The sequence below is a fragment of the Mauremys mutica genome, chromosome 7 (assembly GCF_020497125.1).
Source record: "Mauremys mutica isolate MM-2020 ecotype Southern chromosome 7, ASM2049712v1, whole genome shotgun sequence".
Classification (NCBI taxonomy): Eukaryota; Metazoa; Chordata; order Testudines; family Geoemydidae; genus Mauremys; species Mauremys mutica.
In genome coordinates, this window is record NC_059078.1 from 35,550,415 (window position 1) to 35,575,708 (window position 25,294).

The 25,294-nt window shown below is 38.4% G+C and overlaps 1 protein-coding gene across 6 annotated transcripts in view; it reads right to left on the reverse strand.

The window, feature by feature from the left end:
* The window catches only part of HDAC11 (histone deacetylase 11), a 120,049-nt gene that overhangs the window by 66,793 nt on the left and 27,962 nt on the right, over positions 1-25,294 (reverse strand). For all 6 annotated transcript variants that reach the window (XM_045024959.1, XM_045024960.1, XM_045024958.1 and 3 more), the window contains exons 2-3: positions 21,152-21,300; positions 16,666-16,766 (exon numbers count right to left, since the gene is read on the reverse strand). In XM_045024959.1, coding sequence (XP_044880894.1) covers positions 16,666-16,766; positions 21,152-21,300 — 250 coding nt within the window. The remainder of the gene's footprint in view (positions 1-16,665; positions 16,767-21,151; positions 21,301-25,294) is intronic.

Genomic DNA, 25,294 nt, shown 5'->3' on the forward strand with positions numbered 1-25,294 from the left:
ATTGCACCCCAGTGCTGAATTTGGCCTAGTATAAAATCTGGTATCAAGCACTACAGACAGCTGGAAAATGTAAGAACATTTCACAAAAAAATTATGTTGGCGTTTTCTGGCCAGCTCTATAAACAAACTGTAACCCATGTGTAATAATACAATTTGTAATCTCCTCCACAATGTAATTTGGCCAAAGTAAAGTATAGCCTTACTATACCGCCCCTTTCATTTGCACAGTGCCAGCTAAGGAGAAAAGCAGGAAACAGACCACAGCTACAACACTGCTAACATCTAGTTACACGAACATTTAAAAAAGAAAAGGGAAAATGGGGTCAGAAAAAGAAGAAATGGGGCACCAAAAAGAGTCAAATCAATTTATTATATAACAACAAAACATTTGGAATCATGATGCAATCATTCCATCTTGGTATTCTTATGACTACACAGATGACTCAAAGTTTTGTATTCACGGTTAAGGGCAGTTATAGAATGCTTTCAGATAATTAAAGCCCAAGAACTTTCAATGTTGGTATATGCTATATATGTTCATTTTATTCTAATTAACAGAATACTTGACTAGATATTTAGCGTAAGATAAACATAAATCATGAGAAAAGTCTCCAGTCCTGAAAGATGCAGCTAAAACAGTGGAAAATATACATTTTATTGAAAGATTATAACAGTCAGGAAATTAGTGTCCTTGGTCATATTCTGACACAGTTCTGCTCAGATGTTTTTCTTGTTACTTCCAAAATTGATTATCCTACCCTTCCCCCACCCCTCCTTCTCATAGTTATTAGCCGTGTGCGTTAGAAACTGAAGAAAATAATATACCACTTAATAATTGTGTTTTATAGTACATGTTCATCATATTGAATGACTTTATCAGGTTAATAACCCTAAATATGAAACAATAAAACACAAATAAATGGGAATATCACCGACCCAACCATCTGCCCACCAAGTTTTGACCTGCCAAGGCACCTCTGGGTCATCCCTGAGCCAGTTGCAAATAAGACAGGGTAATTGTGTGGCCAATCTTTTGAAATGGGGTTTTTCTAATAACCCGCGATGTAGATGCGATCAACTTCAGACTATGTCGCATAGCCTTACAAGCACCCTCTGACTTACTCTGACGGCAGACTCTTCACCTGTCTGATGACAATGCTATCAAATAGCTGGGCACATTGTACATACGCTGACGAATGGGAATGTAAAGGTTTATAATACTTGATATGCTTTAAATGTTCATAGGAACGTGTCTGATACCAAAGAGGAGCTAAATAAGTTTGTTTTGGATGACTTATCCACAGAATCCTATTCGTAAAGCCAAAAATGGCGTTTTTGCAAAACATATTTTCATTTGTTTAGGGTTAAATGGTTTTCACGTATGTTGACAGGATTTATCATTATGAGGCAAAGATATCCGTAGGGGCTGGGCTAAACCCCCCCCCACTAATCTTGGGCATGTGAAATGCTTGCCTTGGTGAATGAAGATACCCGTACCAGCAACTTTGGCAGAACTGAAGCTTGCATTAAAAAAGGGGGAAACAGGGTTTCTAGACCAATACATAATTAAAAAGCTGACTTTCTGGATGCATGCCAAGACAATGTCAGCTTCCTGAGTCTGCACACAGTTCCAGTACCTCTGCTGATGTAGCTGTTCCCTAAGTCTTTCATACCTACTAGGTACATTTAATTCTCTAGTAGGTGTTGATGAAGTGTTTGAAGCACTGTGTATTGGTTCAATGTACGCCACGCACTGCAGAATGGGCAGTATTTTATCATGTTTATCCCCCATGCAAGGCTTCCCACCGCAACTACACATAGGAATGAAAAGGAGCTAAATTCTGCTTTCCTGTGTGCTTTCTACAGGAGTTGAGCAGTAGAATGGCACATTCCTTGTCAAACTTGTTTGTGGCTCCTATGCACAAACCTAACAAAAGAATTTGCTTCATAGCAAATAGTCATTGTTACAATAGCTCCAGATAACTATGTTTAATAAGCCTGCTTCTAAAAGCAAATGGCTAACATAGGCAGCTATATGTTTGTTTTAAGGGTAAAGCAGAGCTGTGAATCTTATTTTTCAATGTATCCTATCCAAATGGTTCTGTCAAATATTTAATTCGACCTTGATCTTCCATAAGGTCTGAAAAGGGCAGTAACGATAATTCTATGTATCAATTTAACAGAGAGATTTTTACCCTCTGATTTTTGTAGACTTTTCTCACAAACCTTTAAGACAATATTGCTCAAGCTTGGATTTGCAATCCCAAAGCGGATTATGAAGCCATGGTCTGGGGATCACATTTTCTATAGGCTAAGTTTTTCTTGTGTGTTTTAAAATAATTATTCTCATTATTTTTCTAGCACTTCTGGTTGCCAATATAACTTAAGTGTAAATGCTGCTGTTATAGCGCTGACTGAATATATATCACTGGGTAATCTGAAATTTTCCATATATACATACATTATATTTTTTAAATATGAAAATATTAAACGTATAATGTCCTGAATGTAAGCACTGGCTCTGGTCATATTTGGCAGAACAGTTAAAACTTTTTATAAATATATTAATTTCATAAAATAAATAACTGATTATGTATTACACTGCCATGGAGGGGCTGGCTAAAACACTGCAAAAGATGTTGGGATATAGGATACAAAATATTCTGAGATATTTGATCATTGTCTGCAGCTTCAGGCCAGCCCTGCCATCAGAACTTCCAAGCTCTGCTGTAGAGCTGAGAGCCTGGAAGTCCTGGGCAGGCTCCCAGGGCTGTGGCTTGAAGGCAGTCTGCAAGGGGCTGCCCCAGGTGAGGAATGTGAGGGTATTGAGATTCCCAGGCCAGTCAGCTCACTATAATGCTAGCTGGCCCAGAAGTCTGAAAGCCCTGGAGTTCCCAGCATGGAACTACAAATGTTGGGAGCAGAGCTGGGGAAAGAATTGAAAGAATTCCGTTCAGCCAGCAAACCAAAAAAATCAGAGGCAATATTCAGTTTGGTTCCAAAAAATGTTGGGAATTTGTCAGCAAACTGGAAATTGCTCTAGAGCCTGGTGATTAAGGCACTCACAGGTGAGGAAGAAGATATGGATTCAAATGTTCCCTCTGCCTGATTCAGAGGATGGACTTGAATCCACATCTCCTACCTTCCAGGTGAATGCTTTATTCTCACATTCTCTCTCTGTGGCCCAATTAATTTTTAAGTATTTGTGCACAGCAGAACAGTTTCAACAGGCGAGACTGAGACACACTCACCCTAGAAGAGAAAATATCCTGGTGGTTAGGGCCCTCACCTAGAAAACGGGAGAGATCTGCGTTCAAGTCCCTGCTCCAGAGTGAGCACTCAAACCTGGTTCTCCCACATCCTAGGCATATGCCCTAAACAGCAAGCTAAAGTTTATGAAGAGAACAGAAAGACATGCATGCAGTTCGCTGATCCTGAAAAAAATTTCCCCAGCCAAAACTACTGGATCAAACGTGCAATAGTTTTGAGTTGACTGAAACTGCATTTTTCAGTGAATAAACTACTTCATCCAAAAAAATGTCACCCAGCTACACATGGGAGCCTCAGCAGCTGCTATTAGCAGCCGTGAAACTGATGAGAATGTCAATTTCACTCAGCAGCTGTTCCGGTTAGAGAGCAGATTTCATTTTATAAACACTGTGTCATTGTTTCCAAAATGTGGGAGGGGAAGGATTGCTGGTTCACAGAATTTTTTTTTTAAATTACACTCATTCTGATTTGGAACTAAGTCAAATTTCAAAAATGCAAAATTTCCTGCAAATTGGAAATTCCATGTTTTGGCGGCTCTACTTGACAGAGACTTCTTTTTACTCAGGGCCTCAATCTTTTATTGAGGGGTGCATATTTTTATTAATTGACACTATCAAAATGCTTGTATTTATTGTTCATGTGTCCCATATAAACTGAAAAATAATATTAAGATTAGAGGACTTAGTGAAAGTTACACCTTTATGAAGTCTGAGTCTATGAAATACAACTTTACCTACTCACAATTTTCAATTCATAAGGTTTTTCAGCTCAAGGTTCATCATTTCAAAGTGGCCCAGCCAGAATGAATGCTAATCACACAATGTTACTGTACTTGTATGGCAATATTTGTAGTTTCACCCACTCTACACCAATTTCTGAGTGTGGCAGATTTACACACACAACAGATTAAAAGTGTCATACTCATTACATACTGCACATGTACTTGCTAGCATAATTCCTGCTTTTTACAAGTGCAAAAGCATGCCACAATTTGAAAGTCTAACTCAGTAATCAACACTGGAGTAAGCACAGTAAACTTTCAATACCAATAAATTAAGCCTAATTTAGATTAATTGTTTCCATGTACTTATGGGGCAAGCTGTCTAATGCTACTTTGAAGCCACAAATCTATCATGAAGAGACTTCCTATTATTAAAATAACTTAGTACCACATCAACATTACAAACAAAAGCACTGAGTGTACACAAAAAATCAAAATGTAATTACAAAGGAAAAGTACAGAGTAATAACGGATAATGATAATGATTTGCATACAACATGTAGCCAATGTATCACTGGTCACTATAGCAAGACATTACAATTCAATGAGTAAATAATGAATATTTTATATTCATAGTATTTTATGTGCATAGCAGAAGCGCAAAATGTTTTACTGGATACCTCTTGAAAGCCCTCCAAGATATGGTTCTGTATGCGTATAAAAAAATTAAAGAGAAATATATTCAAACATTTGGAATAGATGGTAACTTGAGGTAATTTAATTTTCCAAGCTGTCAATCGGTCAGAAATAGCTGTCTTCATGACATTGCTTTTTATTAGTTTCTTCTGATGCAGAGCAAAAGGACAGAGATTATATAGTAATCTTAGAAGTCACTGTACTTTCTGCATTAAGCTTATCTAGATAACATACGGTATTATAAATCAATACATATAACTATTTCTTTGGTAGACATTTGTTCTCATTCAGTCATCATCAATTTTTTAATCCTATTTCCATCCCTTTATACACTGTACTTGTTGCATGTAACTCAGGAACGTGCCTCCAGTCAAAATGGGTCTTGTGTCCATAAGAGTAACAAACAGCAAGTTTCCCACAGACAGCAAACACTGCACTCAATGATGTGTCTTCATTTTTCTCTTATATGTTCTTGTGTGGTTACAAAGTGTACCTAACCCATTTTTATTTGCGCTGATAATGCTACAGGAATTTTAAAAAGGTTTCACCGTATTCTGCTCAGAAGTGGGAGTAAGTAATTTTTTGAGGGTAATAATCCAATTGATGTTTTATTTCTAAATATTTCACTCCCTCACTGTTTAAGAGAGGTAAAATAAAAGCATGTATTAGACAGACCAAGTAAACCATTAACCATTTGAGTTTTTCTTTTGTTGCGAACACCCAAATGAAACTACTTGACAGTATTATTAAGTTTAACTCACAAAACAGTATGCACCACCATTTCAGGATGTTAGCTTTTAAGAGTTCTTCACTTAGGCCCAGATCCTGCAAAGACTTGACTTATTCATGTGCTTAACTTTAAACATTATGAATAATCTCATTTACTCATTCACTGAGACTATTCATGTGGATAAAGTTAAGCACATTCATAGAAGCATCCATCTTTAGCAGGAACAGTTCCTTAACTTATATAAAATCCCAATTTATTATAATGGAAAAGGTTAAAATATTTCCAAAATTGCTATCTATAGCAAGCAGTATCTACGATTTTGGAGATCAAAGTTAAATCTAAACAAAAGAAACAGAAAAACAGCTTCAATGGAGAGATGTCACATTAAAGTAGACAGCATGAGAGTGATCAAAAGCAAACTTTGGTATACCATCTTTCATGTTATGCATCCAAGTAAACCAGTATTTTTAACAGCTCATTAATGAAAATAAGCCAATTAAAATAATATTTTAGATGTTACAAATAAAATGGTATTCATATCTGGAGTGGATTTCTGAAGGAAGTATCAAGTTCAAGGAAACAGCACATAAAGGTCTGAAGCCAATCAACTACTGAGACTTTCACATTTAGAATCTTATTAGGAACCAGACACTAAGGCCTTGTCTTCACTAGGGGAAAAAAGCTGTGTCTTAACTCAAGTTAACTAATACAACATAAAATCCTAATGACGACAAGGCAGTTTGCCATTTTCACATGAGTTAGGTTGAGATTAACCGTATGCTTCCATAGTCTTTACCTTGCATACTGTCTTGTGTGACAACTACAAACTGCCTTGTCTTCATTAGGGTTTTACTTTGTGTTAACTAATTCACATTATTTAAGACACAAGTTTCTGTCCTAGTGAAGACACAGCTAAGGCCCAATTTATTTTCATCAGTGCTGAGAACCTTTAATTCCAACTGAAATCAACAAGAACTGTGAGCATTCAGCTCCTCTGAAAATCAAGCACTGAAGTAATATTATACCTTTTTCTGGGGGGAAAAAGTGCTTCAGTTAAAAACTTCTGCAGTGCTTCAGTTAAAAACTACTTGCTCCATAAGGGCTGCAGACCTACCACCAAATCTTGCCGTTTCACAGTTGCACCTCTCATTTTGCAGGTTAGGCTGCAGGAGAGATCTGCATAGGTATGATGGTTGCAATAGTTTTAGTTAAGGTTGCCTAAGTATTTACATTACATTACTATTTTCATTCCATCATAACATACCATTTTTGAATCTTTCAACTATTAGTCTTCGATTTTTTGGGTGGTAAATATTGTAAATTTCCTGGGATTTACATATGATTTTTTCAGCCTTTTAAAGTGGTTATTCTATGCATCTCAAATATAAGCTTAATAAAGAGAAAATGTATATACAATTCTTGTGATTTTTGGACAGTTCTAGCATTGAAACAGTAAATGTTGAAAACTGGCAGTGAAATTGCTTTCATTGACATGAAATGCCTTTTGAGTTTTCCAGTGAAAACTGCTTTTGATTTAAGTGTGTTATGAGGGCAATTCATGCAAGCTTTTTAATACTTTGAGCACAGCTTTTTTTAATCTTTAAAACACCTTTTACCTATATTCTAAGCAAAGGAAAGTTATGCTAGGCATGAGTACAGTACAGACTCTTCCATAGGACCCATTTCTCATTAAAATGGGTAAAGATTTCCCAACTGTGGTCCAACCGGTTTGCTGCACAACCCTTGCTGGTAGCCTACACAGAGGTCACTGGTCACAAGACACAGGCTCTCCTTATTCCCAGCTGCTTAAATTGTGTTAAAGACAGATAAAAATACATTAATATTTTCCATTGTTTTTCTAATGTAGGTAATCATTGTCATTGCTACAGGAATGTTATGTAATCGCAAATCAGAAGGGAGATGGGATACTCTCTTATGATATGTTCCACTCTGAAAATATCTGAAAAACCTTGTTTTTAGGTTAAGACTTAAGAGTATAATGGCACGAGGTGCTGCGCTCTATTTCCAGTGCCTGCTATGGTAACTGAGATTGCAAATAACCTCCCAATATTTTCTCAACATCTGACTGGATTAGGCCCTGCATGAAGCCATAAGACCCCTGCCACATTTGCTGTGCAGTAAACAATGAATCATAGAAAGCTCAATAAGCGGGTCTCCAGGATAAGCATAGAGGCTTGTCAAAATTTCTCAAAATTCTACATTTTGACAAAGAAATTCATACATTTGGCATTTTTACAAAAAAAGGGGGAAATATGAATGGTTATGAGTTCTTCCTTAACAAGCTTAATTCAGAACGAACTTTGCGCAAGACAAAGTGTTAGGGTGGTGTCTAATAAAGCAGTTTCAGGTAATAAAATTTCTTTTTTTTTTCTATTTACGAAACCTAGGAAATTGCTATTAAAAAGCATGTTAAGAGAAGATTAAGACTGAATATGTGAGCGTTCAGAAGTCAAGATGTGGTAAAGTTAAAGTTAGCAGCTTAACTCTACCCTCTTGTACTTCTACTTTACAGTATACTCTAATTTGCATGATTGCAAACCATTTCTCACATAATACAATGTCATCTTATGCAATATTTTCTACATTAGTCTAAGGTGTGCAATAAATGAGACAGGGTTGTCCAGAAGCCCTTATCGCATCTTGCATGTAGATAGCCTGAATTCTGGCATATGCACGGTAATGTCCAGCACTATAAAATGTTGCACATCTATCTGAAGTTATAGAGAAAAAAATGTATATGATATTTATTGCATTTGTGAAATGGTATCTGCTCGTGTAAGTAAGACCACCATAATGTACATGTACAAGAGACAGTTAAAACTTTGCATATAACTTTAATCTTGACATTTCTTGTCTTGAGTGATTAACCATTCACCCTTAACGTTCTCTTACTTTTTAAAAATGGGATTTTATTAATATTCTTAAGATACAGGACAGTTTTTCTCAGTGATTCTTATGGAGCCAGATGCCAAAGTTACCTGACAAAGGCATCTTATGTACTGATCAGTAAAGCATGTATCCAGGTGACTAATGCCGGATGCCCAAAGTTACAAAGCAAAAGCCCGAGTAGTAAAGCACACTAGACTGAACTAATGACAACCCCAGCCAATACCAAATGTGAGAGAATACTTCCACCACCTTTCAGTGTACAAGTTTTACTTATCTATAATTGAATTTCCATGTATATAGTCACACTACATTACCCTACAAATAATATTTCTGCAGGAATTCCTAGTGATCTTAATTTGATAGCTATTTGCCCAAGAGTCTGAGGCCACGTCTATACTTACCCGCCGGGTCGACGCGGCGAGTTCGACTTCTCGGAGTTCGAACTATCGCGTCTGATCTAGACGCGATAGTTCGAACTCCGGAAGCGCCGCGGTCGACTCCGGTACTCCACCGCGGCAGGAGGAGTTGCCGGAGTCGACCTTGGAGCCGCAGAGTTCGCTTCCGCGGCGTCTGGACGGTAAGTCATTCGAACTAGGGTAGTTCGAATTCAGCTACGTTATTCACGAAGCTGAATTCGCGTACCCTAGTTCGAACCAGGGGCTGTGTGTAGACCAGGGCTAAGTGACAGTCAAAATCAATTAACTGATTTCAAGAACTTTTTATAAAAGTTAAGAAAAGTAAATAACCAATGACCATTACAAAAAACGGTGTCAGTTACATCAAAAACCAATGTAAAAAAAGGTCAAGGTGAGAAAAAAAAAAGATACATCAACAATACTTTTTAAAAACAGAGACAGTGCGAGTGTCATGACAGCTGCATGACTTGAGGGATTTTCATACAAAAATCTGTAGGAATTTGGAGCCACGGAGAAATAACTACTGCTGTCTATGGAACTGGCTAAAAGAAGTCTAAGGATATCTGAAGATGTTTATTGTTTTACCTTGTATTTATATATATATATATATGCAAATTACCCACAGTAAAGTTTCTGAAAGATTGTCATAATTTCATAGCAATAAAACAATGTATGTTTGTACAACAAATACAGACAATGGAATTTTTTATACTGAATTGTATAATTGATTGCTCTCCATTTCCTATTGTAAATAACATGTGTTTCATAAAAGACATACATCAAACTAAAAATCAGAGCTTCTGGGACTTTTTTTTGTGTGCCAAGAATGACCAATTTGGGTTTCCACATACAAAAAGTTAATAAGTTTTTTCATAAACTTAACTTAATTTGTAATTATATAAATTGATCAATTGCTCTTACAGCCTAAGGTGTGGAACAGACTATGTGTTATAACATTCCCAGAAGAACAACACCTTGCACTCCACTGACACACAAGCAAAAGAGTGATCCAATTTGCACAGGTAATTTCTATTACAGTGTTCACTCACGTGTTATTGTAAAACAGTAAATTGTTTCTATTTTGTGCATCCCAGAAGTGTAAGATTTATAGGGTGCCAAATATTTCTTAGGGTTATTGGTGCTTATTTCCTTTTGAAATTTCAGAGTGCTGATTTGAAGTAAATGGATAAAGTATTTCTTTTATATAACACAAATGCTGGAGCAAGATGGATACAAATATTAAAGCCAAATTTTTCATAATTAATTTATTGCCTTAGGGACTTAAAGCCTTCCAGGAAGCATCTGAAAATCTCCAGGGTCACATTCTGCAACTAGAACTATGCTTTTACTAAAGGATGTGAAGGAAAACCCATACATCTGTGGACAACTTTTCAGTTAAAGATATACAGATACTAAAAAGCATAATTATTCCACTTAAAAATTCAGTTTACAAGAGTTCTTCCTGATCTGTCCCCTCAGTCCTATCTTACCTCCCCTCCAACTGCCCTTCAGCCTGTCTTCTCCTCATCAAAAATCTTAGGTCAGCCTCTTCAGCTGCTACTAACACAGTGAACGTCCACCTGTCTCCCCACAGAAGTTGGGAATTTTCCAGGGGCTCTCTACCTCACCTTCAGTTTTGCTACAGCATTCTCATGACTGACACTCCACTCTGCATTCCTGCTAATATGAACAGCTCTCATTGCTCATCAGAGCATGGGCTTAGATCTGCTGTTTGTAGATCTGTCCTTCACTTGTCTGAGTTAAAAGGCAGTCAAGAAGACTTTGTGTGGGCCTTTTCACACCAGACCTTAAAACTTTTACACTTTCAAACTGTAAGTCCTTCTAGAAAACTCCTTCCAAGCAACCAAGAGAACACAGGACAGTTCACAAGTCACGCCTCTTGATTTCTATAGTTGCAGGAGCCATACAGACAGGAAGAGATGGTATGTAGAGAGATGCCATTATCCTGTGCATTCAGATGTGACAAGACTATTAGCCTAATGGAACTAGCCTTCTTTGTCCAAGACAAGTTTGAAAACCATATTTGTTTTAGGCAGTAGGAGGCTATGAAGATAAGTGAATCTTTGTTTCTCCTGAGCCTGGTCAGGGCCATTGCTATCAGAAGTATTAATAGGAATTCATATGCAACCTTCCCTCACAAATAGATAGAGAATGTGTCTCCGTAACAATCTAACCTCTTTCCACAGCTTTGTGGAACACCACTACCTTTTGTTCAGGGGCATTGTGTACAGATATCTAGTATCTTGAGAAAGATACGGGCCAGAGCCTTCTGGCTCAGAGACAATTCATCTGACTCCACTACCAAACAGTTCAGCCAATCTGTAACTAATAGTTAGAGGACAAGGAGCATTCACTCCCAACACCAATAGGGCTTCCCAGCACAGAAAGAATGTTCTGATACCCTCTGTTTGTTTGTAAATAAGGTGGCTTGCTTATCCATTTCCATCATGATTACCCTCTGGGATACTAGGCTTCTGAATGTCCTTAGTATATTTAGGACTGCACTTCCTCCCAGAACATTTATATGTACCTATGGTTCCTAGACAAAGTACTCTAAGTGTGTAGTCTCCCAAGTAGGTTTTCAGACCCAAAACAGGAGTGACTCTGGTCACTACAGTTTGGAAGTCCATTCGTAATTGCAATTTCTCCCTGGACTGCCACCATGCCAGAGAGGTAAGGAGGTCAATTGCCAATCATGTATAAGGTGAGAATCTGTAGCTTATGACTAAGGCTGCATGTCTATCACAGAGGTCATGGAACTCATGGATTCCGTGACTTTCTGTCATCTCTATGACTTCTGCAGTGGCCAGCAGCATCAGTTTGGGTGTGTGGTAGGTGGCTCAGGGCTGGGGCAGGGAGTTGGGGTGCAGGGTGGCACTTACCTGGGGTGGGGAGCATCCCAGCTCCCATCTGCATGCCCCTGCAGCAACTACGCAGAGGGGCCAGGGGGATCCGCGTGCTGCCTACGCCCACATGCGCCACCCCCACAGCTCCCATTGGCTGCAGTTCCCAGCCAATGGGAGCTGCAGAGCCAGTGTCTGCGGCAGGAGCATTGCGTGGAGTCCTCCTGGCCGCCCCTCCATCTAGGAGTGCAGGGACATTCCGGTCAGAGCCGGGTAGGGAGCCTGCCAGCCCTGCCAATCATCCACACTCCCAGCACCAGCAGGGGTCCTCAGTCGTGCGCCGCCACCCGCCCTGCCCCAGCACCAGCGAGGGTCCTGGGTCGCTGCCCGCCTCCCCTCCCCAGCATGGGTCCCAGGCTGCACGCCACCACTCATGTCCCCCCAGCACCAGTGAAGGTCCTGGGCCACCACCACCCCCAGGACCCACAACACCCAGGCCCAAGTTTTAGTTAGGGGTATATAGTAAAAGCCACAGGTTTTTGTTTTACTGCCCGTGACCCATGACTTTTACTAAAAATACCTGTGACTAAAACATAGCCTTACTTATGACCACTGAGACCTCAGAGTACACTGAGGTCGATGACAGTAGAGCTGTCCTCCTCATAAGTATTAGGAACACCTGTATGGCACTTAGAACCACGCTATGCATGTGGTGCCTCCTTTCTTGCCTCAAGAAATTATTTAATAAAATGTATGCTGGGTGGTCCTATGGAACCAAGGCTCAATATTGAGAGAAGCTCTGGTAAGAACAGAATCAATAAGGCATGAGTCCTCAAGTGAGATTATAACAGGTGAGTCAAGAGGTTTAGAGATCAGTAGGAAGCAACACGAGTGACCAACATCACATGAGGAAGGGAGCCACTAGGCAGATGAATACAGTGCTCAAAAAATGAGATTTCAAGCCTGCTTTCATTGTCCAAAAGCAATGACGGGAAACTCAGAGCAGCTCCTTCTGAATTACAGCATATAAGATCATTATTTTCTACTTACAAATACAGTTGGAGAGTTTCTAAATTCAGATTCTATGTCATCTGTACTCATCTATCTCATTCTGTCCACAGCATCTTTTCTAGTACATTTTCAAAGAAAGATATTTCAACAAAAATATTCTTTTTACAATTAGAATAGTCAGTGAACACTCTCTATTCAGTGTTAATACGTAGAGATATCAACTGGCATTCTAAGCCTTCCAATACAGATGGCACGCAAGATTGTAATTAAGGTCTCTCTCAGCCTTGAGCACACTTTTGTCTTTCTGTTCTTTTGTATTCCAGTGCTACATACGTCTCTTGAAGTATGAAGCCTCTTTTTTCAACAGACTGGCACAAAGAAATCCCTAAACAAATGCCTTCCTAAAATTACATAAAACCTGAACCCATTAAGCAATTATTATTTGTAGAAGAACAACTAGTATAGTATATTCTGTTTTTAATGCTCTATTCAACATTTACTCTTACTACTACAGCACTTCATTCTAAAATAAAACAGAACTTACCCTTGTAAAGACTAGAACCCTAGAGCTATGGAGTAAATTAATTGTGTTTCAAATGTTACTAATTTCCTTATGCTCACTTAAATTTGCCAAAAAGTCATTTTGCCTGGAGCACAAGAAAAAACAAAAATGAGTACAATTAGCAGGATGACTTCAACATGTTAAGTATGTTGCAGAAGAGAATAAGACACAACCAACCAGTTACATTAAGTCCATTCCAAGTGATAGAAGTATTCATGGTAAAGTCTACTTTTGAGCCCTCTCCTTTGAGAGCAGCCCACCAAACGTCTTCACTCCTGCACATTTCACTTGCCATTATGCAATGTCTCCTTTTTTATTATTATTATGGTGTGTTCAAAGGTATGCAATAAAGATGTAGTTCCTTTGGGGGTTTGGATGCTATCAAACTACAAGGGCAAAACTCACTTTGGTTAAGTGACTGGAAAACCTAACATGAAAGTATTGCTTTTGATTATGTACATTTTAGGGTGACACGGCTGTAAAGCAAAACCAGCACCCATAGTCTATGTAGCATCGTAGTCTCTCTCATCTTCCCTTCTATATTTTGAGTCTTCCCCCAGAGCATTTAATCCTCTTCCCACACTTTCTGTGACAACCGTACATTTGTCTACCACGCTGAGGGGTAATCTACATTCTACACAAGATTATTCTATAATGAGGCTGGTAGCAGTCTGATTACCAATTGTTTTTAGGCTTATGATTTTTTCTGATATACTTAAAATACAACTCTATTTTGTCCACTGTCTTTCATAAAAGTTTATTCCAAAATGCTTTCCAGAGAAAATATAGTTACAAAGTTAAAACAAAAAATTCTAGTAAAGGGATAAGGGGATTTAAAAGGCATTTTCAACTGGAATTTTTGTTAAGAAAAGGAAAGTCTAAGTTCAGAGCCAAAGAAAAGCTGTCCCAAATGCCAGGAGCTATGAATAAGAAACATCTTGTACCAACAGTGGCAGGACTATATGTCTGTTATCAATTGTGGTGTTGCTCTAAACACTTTGGAAGGGAGGGACCCTGTCGCTGGTAAATTATATAGGATGCTCCTAGTCCTTTGGGTTGTATAATAAACAATGATAGCTCAAGTGAGAAAGAAGGAAGTGACTTATTGGACATGCTGGAATCTGAAGAGCTCATGGGAAGCCAAAGGGAAAGGCTATGGTCATGGCAAGAGGGGAGGAAGGCACAGAGGAGGATTTTAGCCATGAAGCTAAGGTAGTGGAACACATGGGCAACATCGTAGAGGTAGCAAAAGCAGATTTTCAAAGGAGATGAGGGAAGAGAATATAACTTCAGAATCAAAGTTAGACAGAAAAGCTAAATGGAAGGATTTATGTTGGCAAATGCTTCTGTCTCAGAGGCATTTATAAGACATTTATCTACATTTCAGATAAGCCTACCAGAGAAATTATAAGTTCATTAAGTTTTGCTTTGTTAGTAGTCATTCTGCATGCATATATATATATATATATATATTACAGCATATAGCTGTCATTCTGCATGCATATATATATATATATATATATTACAGCATATAGCTGTCTTCTGTATATTTCAATTTTAGACTGACTACAGCTAAAAAAGATATTGAAGGGAACCTGGAAACAACTATAAAAATGTATAAAAACAACAAGGAGTCTGGTGGCACCTTAAAGACTAACAGATTTATTTGAGCATAAGCTTTCATGGGTAAAAAACCTCACTTCTTCAGATTCTTCTCCACGCATCTGAAGAAATGAGGTTTTTTTACCCACAAAAGCTTATGCTCAAATAAACTGTTAGTCTTTAAGGTGCCACTGGACTCCTTGTTGTTTTTGTGGATACAGACTAACACGGCTACCTCCTGATATAAAAACGTATAGCACTCATTCTGCTGATCTGTATTTGTAGTATTAGTATAAATACTTGTATATATCTTAACATGATTATATTGCTTAATTATTTAACAAATTTCAAATAACCTGCTTCAGTTGATTTTTTTTTCTCTCTCCAGGATTGCATTAGCTCTTCTGTCCATAGCATCACACTGGGAGCTCATGTTTAGCTGATTATCCACTATGACCCCCAAATCTTTTTCAGAGTCCATGCTTCTCAGGATAGAATCCCCCATGCTGTAAATATGGCATACATTCTTTGTTCCCAGATACATACATTTACATTTATGCATATCAAAATGCATATTGTTTGCTTGCGCCCCGTTTACCAAGTGACCCAGATCACTCTGAATCAGTGACTTGTCCTTTTCATTATTTACCAGTCCCTCAATTTTTGTATCATCTGCAAACTTTATCATTGATAATTTTATGTTTTCTTTAGGTCAATGATAAAAAATGCAATCTCTGTGAGACCCCAGTGGAAACAGAGTTGCTTCAAGATGATTCCCTGTTTGCAATTATATTTTGAGACTTCTCAGTTAGCCACTTTTTAAGCCATTTAATGTGTGCCATATTAATTTTATATTGTTCTAGATTTTTAATCAAAATGTTGTGTAGTACCAAGTCAAACACCTTAGAGAAGTCTAAGTATATTATATCAACACTATTCCCTTTATCAACCAAATGTGTAATCTCATCAGAAAAGATATCAATTTAGCTTGACAGGAGCTAATTAATATTGATTTGCACTAATCATGGTGCCCTCCTTTCATCCTTTATTGATCAAGTCCTGTAACAGCTGCTCCATTATTTTGACAGGGATTGATGTTAGGTTGATAGGCCTAAAACTACCCTTTTTAAAAATTGGAACAAAATAGGCTTTTTCCCAGTCTTCTGAAACTTCCCCATTGCTCCAAGGCTTATTGAAGGTCAACAGTAATGGTCCAGTGAGCTCCTAGGCCAGCCCTTTAAAACTCTTGGATGCAAATTATCTGGACCTGTTGATTTTAAAATGTCTAGCTTTAATAGCTTCTGTTTAACAGCCTCCAGAGTTAAAAGTGGAATAGCAATAGTGTTATCATCACTATATGGTATCATCTGTTTTTTCCCCAAATACAGAACAGAAATATTCTAGTCTAGATTATGTTTAGATCTCATTTATGCTGCCACTTATTGCTAGGAAAGGAAGGAAAATATTTTAGGATACAGTTAATAACAGTCTTAGTGGCTCCATTGCTCAGTCGCACCTTCACGTCAAGATAGAGGTCCTAGTCTGTATCCAACGTAATCTCAAGATTACTGACAGCTTGTCAACTCTGCTGATGTAAAGACTCGACTTCCAGTACCAATTTCAACAATTATCACTGAACTTTTAAATGTTGTGCACTATGACAAATAGAGGTCTAACTTTGAAACAATAGCTCTGAAAAAGAGTTAAAAAGTTAGAGGGAAAATCCAGACTATAGCTCTGGTAAACTGCTGAATTGGAATTTGCTGGTTCATTAATAACAGGCACTGACCAGAAAGAAGGAAGCAACATTATGCCAGTGGCAGGACATCTACTGCTTGAAATAAATTCCAAAAAATTTAAAAGATAACCAGTGGGTACAGCACCTTTAACTTATTCAGGTAGCGTCTTGTGTGGACAACCAACAGATCTTCTTCAGAAGCTTCTCGTGCTTGTACAATCAAGTCATCTGCAATTAGTTTTTCTTCTGAAACAGCAGGGGAAAAAAAGGAGGAAGAAAAACTGTTATTCAGCATTGTTGAACTTTCCAATTTTTCTCCCTACAGTTTTAGAATCTGGCTTGTAGGTGTTGGAGCTCCTACAGTACTTTGCATTAAATGGACTTTTGATTCAAAGTGCTAATAAATGCTTCAGACACACACTCTACACAAGTTATTAATCATATATAAATAATATAACAAAATTGTTTATGGATAAAACTAAAATAATGATAAGAATTTAATAATGCTCACAGGCCACTTTATAATTTCAAAGTGCTAATTTCTTTGTTTAAACTGGAAAGGAAAGGTAGGCAGTGAAGGTTTTAGAATAGAAGACAAATGAGGCTAAACACCAGAATAAATATCCAAAGGGCACTCATAGTTTAAACATGGATACAATTTGAAAACTCTGGTCCTGGTATCAGCAATTATTCACCTTGATTCTTTAATACAGCTCTACCCAGATATAACGCCACCCGATATAACAAGAATTTGGATACAACGCGGTAAAGCAGCGCTCGGGGAGGGGGGGGGCGGGCTGCACGCTCCAGCAGATCAAATCAAGTTCAATATAACATGGTTTCACCTATAACGCGGTCAGATTTTTTGGCTCCTCAGGACAGCGTTATATCGAGGTAGAGGTGTATATTTTACACCTCTAATTCCACAGTCAAGCACTGACATTTAATTCACTGAATCATCAGAGCAGGAAATACCAAAATTCAAAGAATAATAATTACTTAGGGAGTTCTCATAAGACGTGAACATCTAGGCTTAATTATTACATTTAACATTGTCAAACCCCTATTGATATTTAATTTGCGGACGCCTGGAAGCAATTACTTGCTCTCCATATTTGGTGGCCCACAGGCTTACATAAAATTAAGTTTTACCAGTACAAACTACTGCTTTCCTAAATATCACCCCAAGATGTCTGTACATGGATATATGTGTGTATGTGGGTGTGTATATATATATGTGATATTTTTAATGCAAGCAGGGACATATGTGGATACATTTTCTGGATGGTACACCAAACTTCATTTCAGTGCATCAAGGATGGCTAAGCAATGCCCATGGTGGAGAACAGTTATGCATGCTTTATCTACGGTGATCAGCTGTTAGAAGTATAACACCAGTGATCATCACATAATTGTTTATGCAGTGTTCCTGTAGCCATGTTGGTCCCAGGATATTAGAGAGACATGGTAGGCAAAGTAATATCTTTTATTGGACCAACTTTTGTTGGTGAGAGAGACAAGCTTGCAGAGAGACAAGCTTTCCAGCTTACACAGAGCTCTTCCCAGACTTGAAGAAGAGTTCTGTGTAAGCTTGAAAGCTTGTCTCTCTCACCAACAGAAGTTGGCCCAATAAAAGATATTACCTCACCTACCTTGTCTCTATAATTGTTTATATTATATAGTACGTGTCTGCTGAGCAACTACACTTTGTGAAAAGCCTTCTTAATGTAGTTGCAAAAAGAATGTAATCTGACGGATTTTGTTTCCACTGGCATGGTATAAAAGAATATCTGCAACAAAGTCTGTACTGGTAGAACTTCTGTGTTCCTACTGACCAAGGCTTGAAAAACCCACCTTGCCAATTCACCCAGCTCACGTAGAAATTTTTCCTAGATGAGCAAGGCCAAGGAGATAACTTATTCCCTGAAGGGAGAAGTAAGTATCAGAACAGAGTAGCCAAAATGCCTCTAGTAGGTTTCCAGTCAGGGGATGCAGGGAACAGAGTGCCCTTCTCGTCTACGAAATGGGAGAAGGGGGGAAAAGAGTCTGGGGCCATCAGTTTTTCCTTGAGGAACTGGAGAGTGAAAAGCAGAAGTGTCCATATGAAGAAGAGGAATTGGAAGAAACACCAGTGTGTCCAGAAGGGCAGCAACCTCATAGGAGCTCAACAAAGGCAGAAGGCCCCAGTGTTCATTAATTGGGGGATGGAGGGGATGGAAGTCAAGATTCATTGATTGAAGAGGGGGACTGGGAAAGATCCCAGAATTCATTAACTGGGGAGAATATCAGAATGCATTCAATGCACCCTTGAGGGGAAGAATTTAATTCATGTGCAGAGGCAGAGTTGCTTTATTGACGGAAGAATGAATATATGGCAATTTCAATGCAATAGGCATGGCTCTGGGTGGGCCACTGGCTTGGGCATGGTGTGTTTGATAGGTGTTTTTGACCTGGCCAAGTAATCTCAGTCCTCGGGTGAAAAGGTGTTGAAGTTTTACAAGCTCTGACCTTAATTCTTATATTTGAAATTCCCAACAGCATTTCTGCACAGAACTTTTCATCTGTGTAAACAGCAATATTAGTGCCTCTCAGGACGCTAATCTTTATGCCTCTATCAAATGATCTCAAAGCACTTTACAAACATTAATTATCACAATATTATGAAATAGTAAGGGATGGATATATGCAAGCCACAGTTTGTCTCCTTCTTCCTGAAATGTAATTTGCTACTTAATTTGAAATAGATTAGGTTCCATCAGCAATCTCAACAGTAAGTCAGATTCACACCATATATAATTTAATGCAGCAAGCTAGTCATTAAAACTTTTTTAGTGGTAAGAGTCAGGGTGGAATGTTCTCTCTTCTGCTATACTGTTCCAAAGAGAGACTGAAGCAAGCAAAATGCTCCAGTTACATTCAGTCATACTCAGTGCTTCCCCTTGGAAGTCAAGTATTTTACATGTTTACAAGGATCACAATGCATAAGAAAGATTTTTTTTCATTCATTTCAGTAGAATTGGAGCCATTGTGCAGTTTTAGTTTCAGGATTAGCTTTAAAATAAATAGTAACTGGAACTGCAAAACAGCATCTGCTTCCAGTCTATAAAGACAACCTTTTATTAATTTATCTTCCCCTCTCATCACCTTGTAATCTAGTACTGATAGAAAACATTTAGTATTCAATTTGTAACCACAATGAACACTAAGTACATTAAATGTCAAAATGTTCATTACATCATTATGGTTTGAAAAACAGAACAGAGTCAGTTGATAAAGTGGTCTTTTGTGGATAGGGGTCATCTGTGTCTGACAAGTGTTTGATAGTATATGTCAAAAGGCAGTCTCTCAGAATACATATGTCAACTGGCATTAATTTGGCCTTCCTTATGATAGTCTCAGAGAGACTAAAAATTAAATGGGTATCGAGATTGAACTCTAACAGATGTGAATGCAGCAGATCTGGTATACTTGCACTTTTTCATCCTGTATTGCACCTGTTCTGAGGATAAATAATTTACTGAGTACCAACAGGATGCTTTGTACTCTAAAAACATAGGGCCTTTGCCTTCTACACCTGAATCAGCACAAGCATAAGAGTCCCCTGTTAGAGTCCAACAGTTCGATTCTTAATACCAACTTCACAGGTGATGCAATGTGAAAACAGGCAAACATGTTTAAGAGTCTCAAACAATTTTACGTTAATTTATCTTTAAAATATGTAGCACAAACAGAATAGTTTATATGGTTTGTTATAAATGTTTTATTGGCATGAATTTGGGATCTTCTCTACCATATACAGTTTTTGAAGTACTTTGGCAGAGTCTGAAAAATTCACTTGATCCTCTGTTATTGAAAAGTAGGGAACTTTCTGCAGTGATTGGAATTTTGCATGCTAAGCTACCATTAAAGATGTTTCTAGCTTTTACGATTTGAAAATAACCTACTAATACATTGCTGCCTTCGTGAGTCTTTATATAGGTAGCTCCTGTACTTTTGCTGTTGCTCATAGTTTTGCCCAGCAGTGGGTCAGAATAAAATTAACCAACTAGTTATTTTTCCTGCTGTTTTTCAAACCCAATGGCAGAGTGAAATTGACAACCATTATGTGAGTTTCACTCTACATACACACAGCACCACAGAAATGCAGCCACAACTGGGGTGGAAAGTTCTTGGCAAAATATTGGTGGGGAAGAAAGTGCCAAGGACAGTGGAGCAAACCATGCTTTAAAGAAAACTGCTGCAGTTTGTTTAATGTCCAAGCAGCTCAGATAGAATCTCAGTTTTTAAATTCTCACTTGCAAGAGCGTCAACAGTGTAAAGTGCATGGACCTCAATTTACATAAGAAATGTTAAGGGCAAGTTAAACTTGCTGAGATTTAAGTTTGTGGTTTCACAGACACTAAAGTATTACAAAGGTGATAACATTTAAAAAGAAAAAAAGCATGGTTTGCCCAGAAAGTAAAAGCAAGACAGACAGTAATGCAGAGCAGCTATTGTCTATATTAGCAATAACTATAGTTAATGTTTATAGAGCCTGCATGCAATTACTTCTGTTCCATTTTGCATAAGTGTCAGTTTAACACCACTTAAACAAAAGTTGAATAATAAGTGTAACCTTGTCATTATGTTACCTTTCAAGAAATTGATTACTTTCCCCCATTTCCCTGCATCAAACGGATGTAGCTTCTCCAATCCCATAAATGTGATGTTGTAGTCTGGAGAATATACAATAGGCCAGCATGTTGGTGGAACTTCATGATACAGCTCAGTTCTGTGAGGCCTTAAGGAAAAAAAAATATAACCATCACTGTTCCTAATGATTGGTAAAGGAAAATCTAATGACCTCACCCCACGTTAAGCAGTGGGGCCATTGTCTGGCTTGTTGAGAACATAAGAATGGCCACACTAGGTCAGACCAATGGTCCTTCTAGTCCAGTATCCTGTGTTCTGACAGTGGCCAACACCAGATGCTTCGCGGGATGAACAGGGCAATTATCAACTGATCCATCCCATCATCCAGTCCCAACATCTGGCAGTCAGAGACATAGGGACACCCAGAGCATGGGGTTGCACCCATGACCATCTTGGCTAACAGTAACTGATGGACCTATCCTCCAGGAACTTATCTAATTCTTTTTTAATCCAGTTATGTTTCTGCCCTTCACATCATCACTGGCCAACAAGCTCTACAGGTTGACTGCATTGTGTGAAGAAGTACTTCCTTTTATTTTAAACCTGCTGACTATTAAATCATTGGGTGACCCCTGGTTCTTGTGTTATGTGAAGGAGTAAATAATTCCTTATTCACTTTCTCTATCTCATTCATGATTTTATAGGCTTCTAACATATCCCCCCACTGTCTCTTTTATAAAATGAATAGTCCCAGTTTTTTTAATCTCTCCGCATATGAAAGCTGTTCCATACCCTTAATCGTTTTTGTTGCCCTTCTCTGTACCTTTTCTAATTTTTCTTTTTTCAGATAGGACAATCAGAAGTGCATGCAGTATTTAAGGTTTGGGCTTACCATGAACTTATATAGCAGCATTATGATATTTACTGTCTTATTAGCCATCCCTTTCCTAATGGTTCCTAACATTCCATTAGTTTTTCTGTCATTGAACATTAAGCAGATGTTTTCAGAGAACTATCCACATTGACTCAGAGATTCTTTTTCTGAGTATTAATAGCTAATTTGGACCCCATCATTCTGTACGTATAAATGGAATTATGTTTTCCAATATGCATTACTTTGTATTTATCAACATTGAATTTCATCTGCCATTTTGCTGCCCAGTTACCCAGTTTTGTGAGATCCCTGTGTAACTCTCTGCAGTCAGCTCTGGACTTAACTCTCTTGGGTAATTTTGAATCATCTGCAAACTTTGCCACCTCATTGTTTCCCCCCTTTTCCAGATCATTTATGAATATGTTGAACAGCACTGGTCCCAGTACAGATCCCTTGGGGACACGACTATTTACCTCTCTCCATTCGAAAAACTGACCATTTATTCCTACCCGTTGTTTCCTGTCTTTTAACAAGTTACTGATCCATGAGAGGACCTTTCCTCTTATCTCATGACTCCTTAACTTTGCTTAAGAACCTTTCATGATAGACCTTGTCAAAGGCTTTCTAAAAGTCCAAGTACACTGTATCCACTGGATCACCCTTGTATACATGTTTATTGACCCCTCAAAGAATTCTAATAGATTGGTGTTCCATGATTACCTTTTACTAAAGCCGTGTTGACACTTCCGCAACAAATTGTGTTCAGCTATGTGTCTGATAATGCTGTTCTCTACTATAGTTTCAACCAATTTGCCTAGAACTGAAGTTAGGCTTACTGGCCTGTAATTGCTAGGATCGCCTCTGAAGCCTTTATTAAAAATTGGCATCACATTAGCTATCCTCCAGTCATCTGGTACAGAAGCTGATTTAAGTGATAGGTCAAATACCACAGTTAATAGTTCTGCAGTTTCATATTTGAATTCCTTCAGAACTCTCGGATGAACATCATCTGCTCCTGGTGACTTATTACTGTGTATTAATTAGTTCCAAAACCTTGTCTCAGAGGTGATACGTAGAGGAGTATGTGTAGGGATATTAAAGAAGGTTTATATTAGACATGGTTTATATGAAAAATAACTTATTGTTAATTGATGCCTTATAACTAAAGGTTTATGTTAAAAGTAAATTTGTGATTCTAACCTGCAAGCCACCAGCTGTGTCTGTGTGAAGCCTGCTCAAAGAAATACTTTGTATAAAACTTGTTAAACATTAATTAACTCTAAGTAAGCCAAAACAGTAGCTGTTATAGTGCATAGATAGAGACCCCCACCCTCTGTAAGTTTTCATCTCAGCTTGTTAAAAGACAGGGAGTCTCACCTAAATTGGTAACACCCCAAAAGGTAACGAGACAGTGAAATAGATGTGATTAAGATAGAGAATGTATGTGAATGCATGCCTAGTTTAAACAATAAATGAATGGTTAGGGAGTTACCAGTCTGAAGAATTCAGTGTTGGCTGAAGAAGGTGTCAAGTGGGATCAACCAGATGACCCCCACCACCTCAAAGGAAGAAAAAACAAGCATCTGACAGAATGGAGCCAGCCATCTGCTGATTGATTTAGCAACAGCAGAATGAAGCAACTCCTATCAACTAACATAGGGAAAAATCCCTATAAAACTGGACTCTAAAGAATAAGGACTTTGAGTCTATGGTTCTGATACCAACCTCCAGGAGCATCAGATGCATCTGACACAGACTCAGCTCCATCCTCATGACCAAGATACCTGGCCAGTAACTTGGCATGAGCAACATCTAGGCTGGTAACTATAACATCTATACAGAACCTGAATGAATGATTGTGTGGATGAATATATATGTGTGTGTGTGTGTGTGTGTGTGTGTGTGTGTGTATAAGGAATAAGTAGTAATAGAAACAAGTAGGAAAACATTGTCTTTTGTTTTGTTATGGTATTTACAATAAATGTGGCATCTTTGCCTTATCCCTCTTAATAAGATCCTGCTGGTTTTTATTATATTGGTATAACATATGGAGGGTGTCAAGTACCCCCGGATTGGCCTGCTGGGGATAGGGAGGGACAGGGGCTCTGTCCTTCACTCCCTGTGCCTCCCTATCAGCATGTTTGGCCACTTTCCCTGGCAGCCGGGCAGGGAGTGGGATGGAGCCGTTTCTGCCTGAGAGAACCATGCGGGGAGGCTGTGGCTCCAGCTGTCATCTCCCCGACTCGGGTGGGAGACTGCTGGGAAAACCAAACATATGATAACGCACCCTCCCAAACCCTGCTACCCTTACTTCTGCATTGCTGCTGGCCATAGCGTTGGCTTTAGAGTTAAGTGCCCAGCCAGCAGGCTTTCCTCTCTGGCTGCCCACCTCTGAAGGCAACAGCACTGCCAGCAGCAGGGCAGAAGTAAGGGTGGCAATCCCATGACCCCCCTGCAATAGCCTTGCAACCTTCCCATCCTGACTGCCTTTTGGGTTTGGACCCCCACAGATTACAACACCTGTAAACATCTGAAAACGTGATATTGACTCATTTTTAAAACCCCTGGCTATGAAACTGACCAAAATGGACTGTGAATTTGGTAGGGCCCTACTCATGTCCAAGCACCTGAATGAAGCAGTATGTCAAAACATACAAAGAAGATGCAAATGATTATGTACATTATCTCATTCCAGCGCTAAATTCAATTATTGACAAAACTGAGTTCCATTTCTACCTGTTCCACCCTTTTCCAAGTTGATTAAACACTAACCCATTTTAAATTTTAAAAGGTAGGTCCAATTTTTCACTTGACATAATCTAAAGTTTATTTTGATTTACTGGGCTCAAGTTTCAAAGTTTTGTTTCTAAATACAAGTCAAAATGTACTGTTCCTACACATTAAGTATATAACTAAGGAAAGATGCTCAACCAAACCTAAAACTGTATGAAAATACAAAACACACTGGAAATTTAGGGTCCAAACTGTAATCTTGATTCACACAAAACTTCCACAGAGATTGTTAGAAATTCTTCCTGAGTCAGGACTACAGAATCACGTTGTGATTGTTCTATTGTCTTTCATACAAACTGTACCTCTTGCAGAATTAAAAGAACATTTTTATTAAAATCACACCTCAATCTAAAAATATTTTACCTACTATAGTTAAAATTAATACCTACAATTCCTGGAGATAACAGGAAAAATATTGGGGGAAGGGGTACTTTCCAGAATCAGACACCATTTTTTTTATAATCAGTTCTCCCTT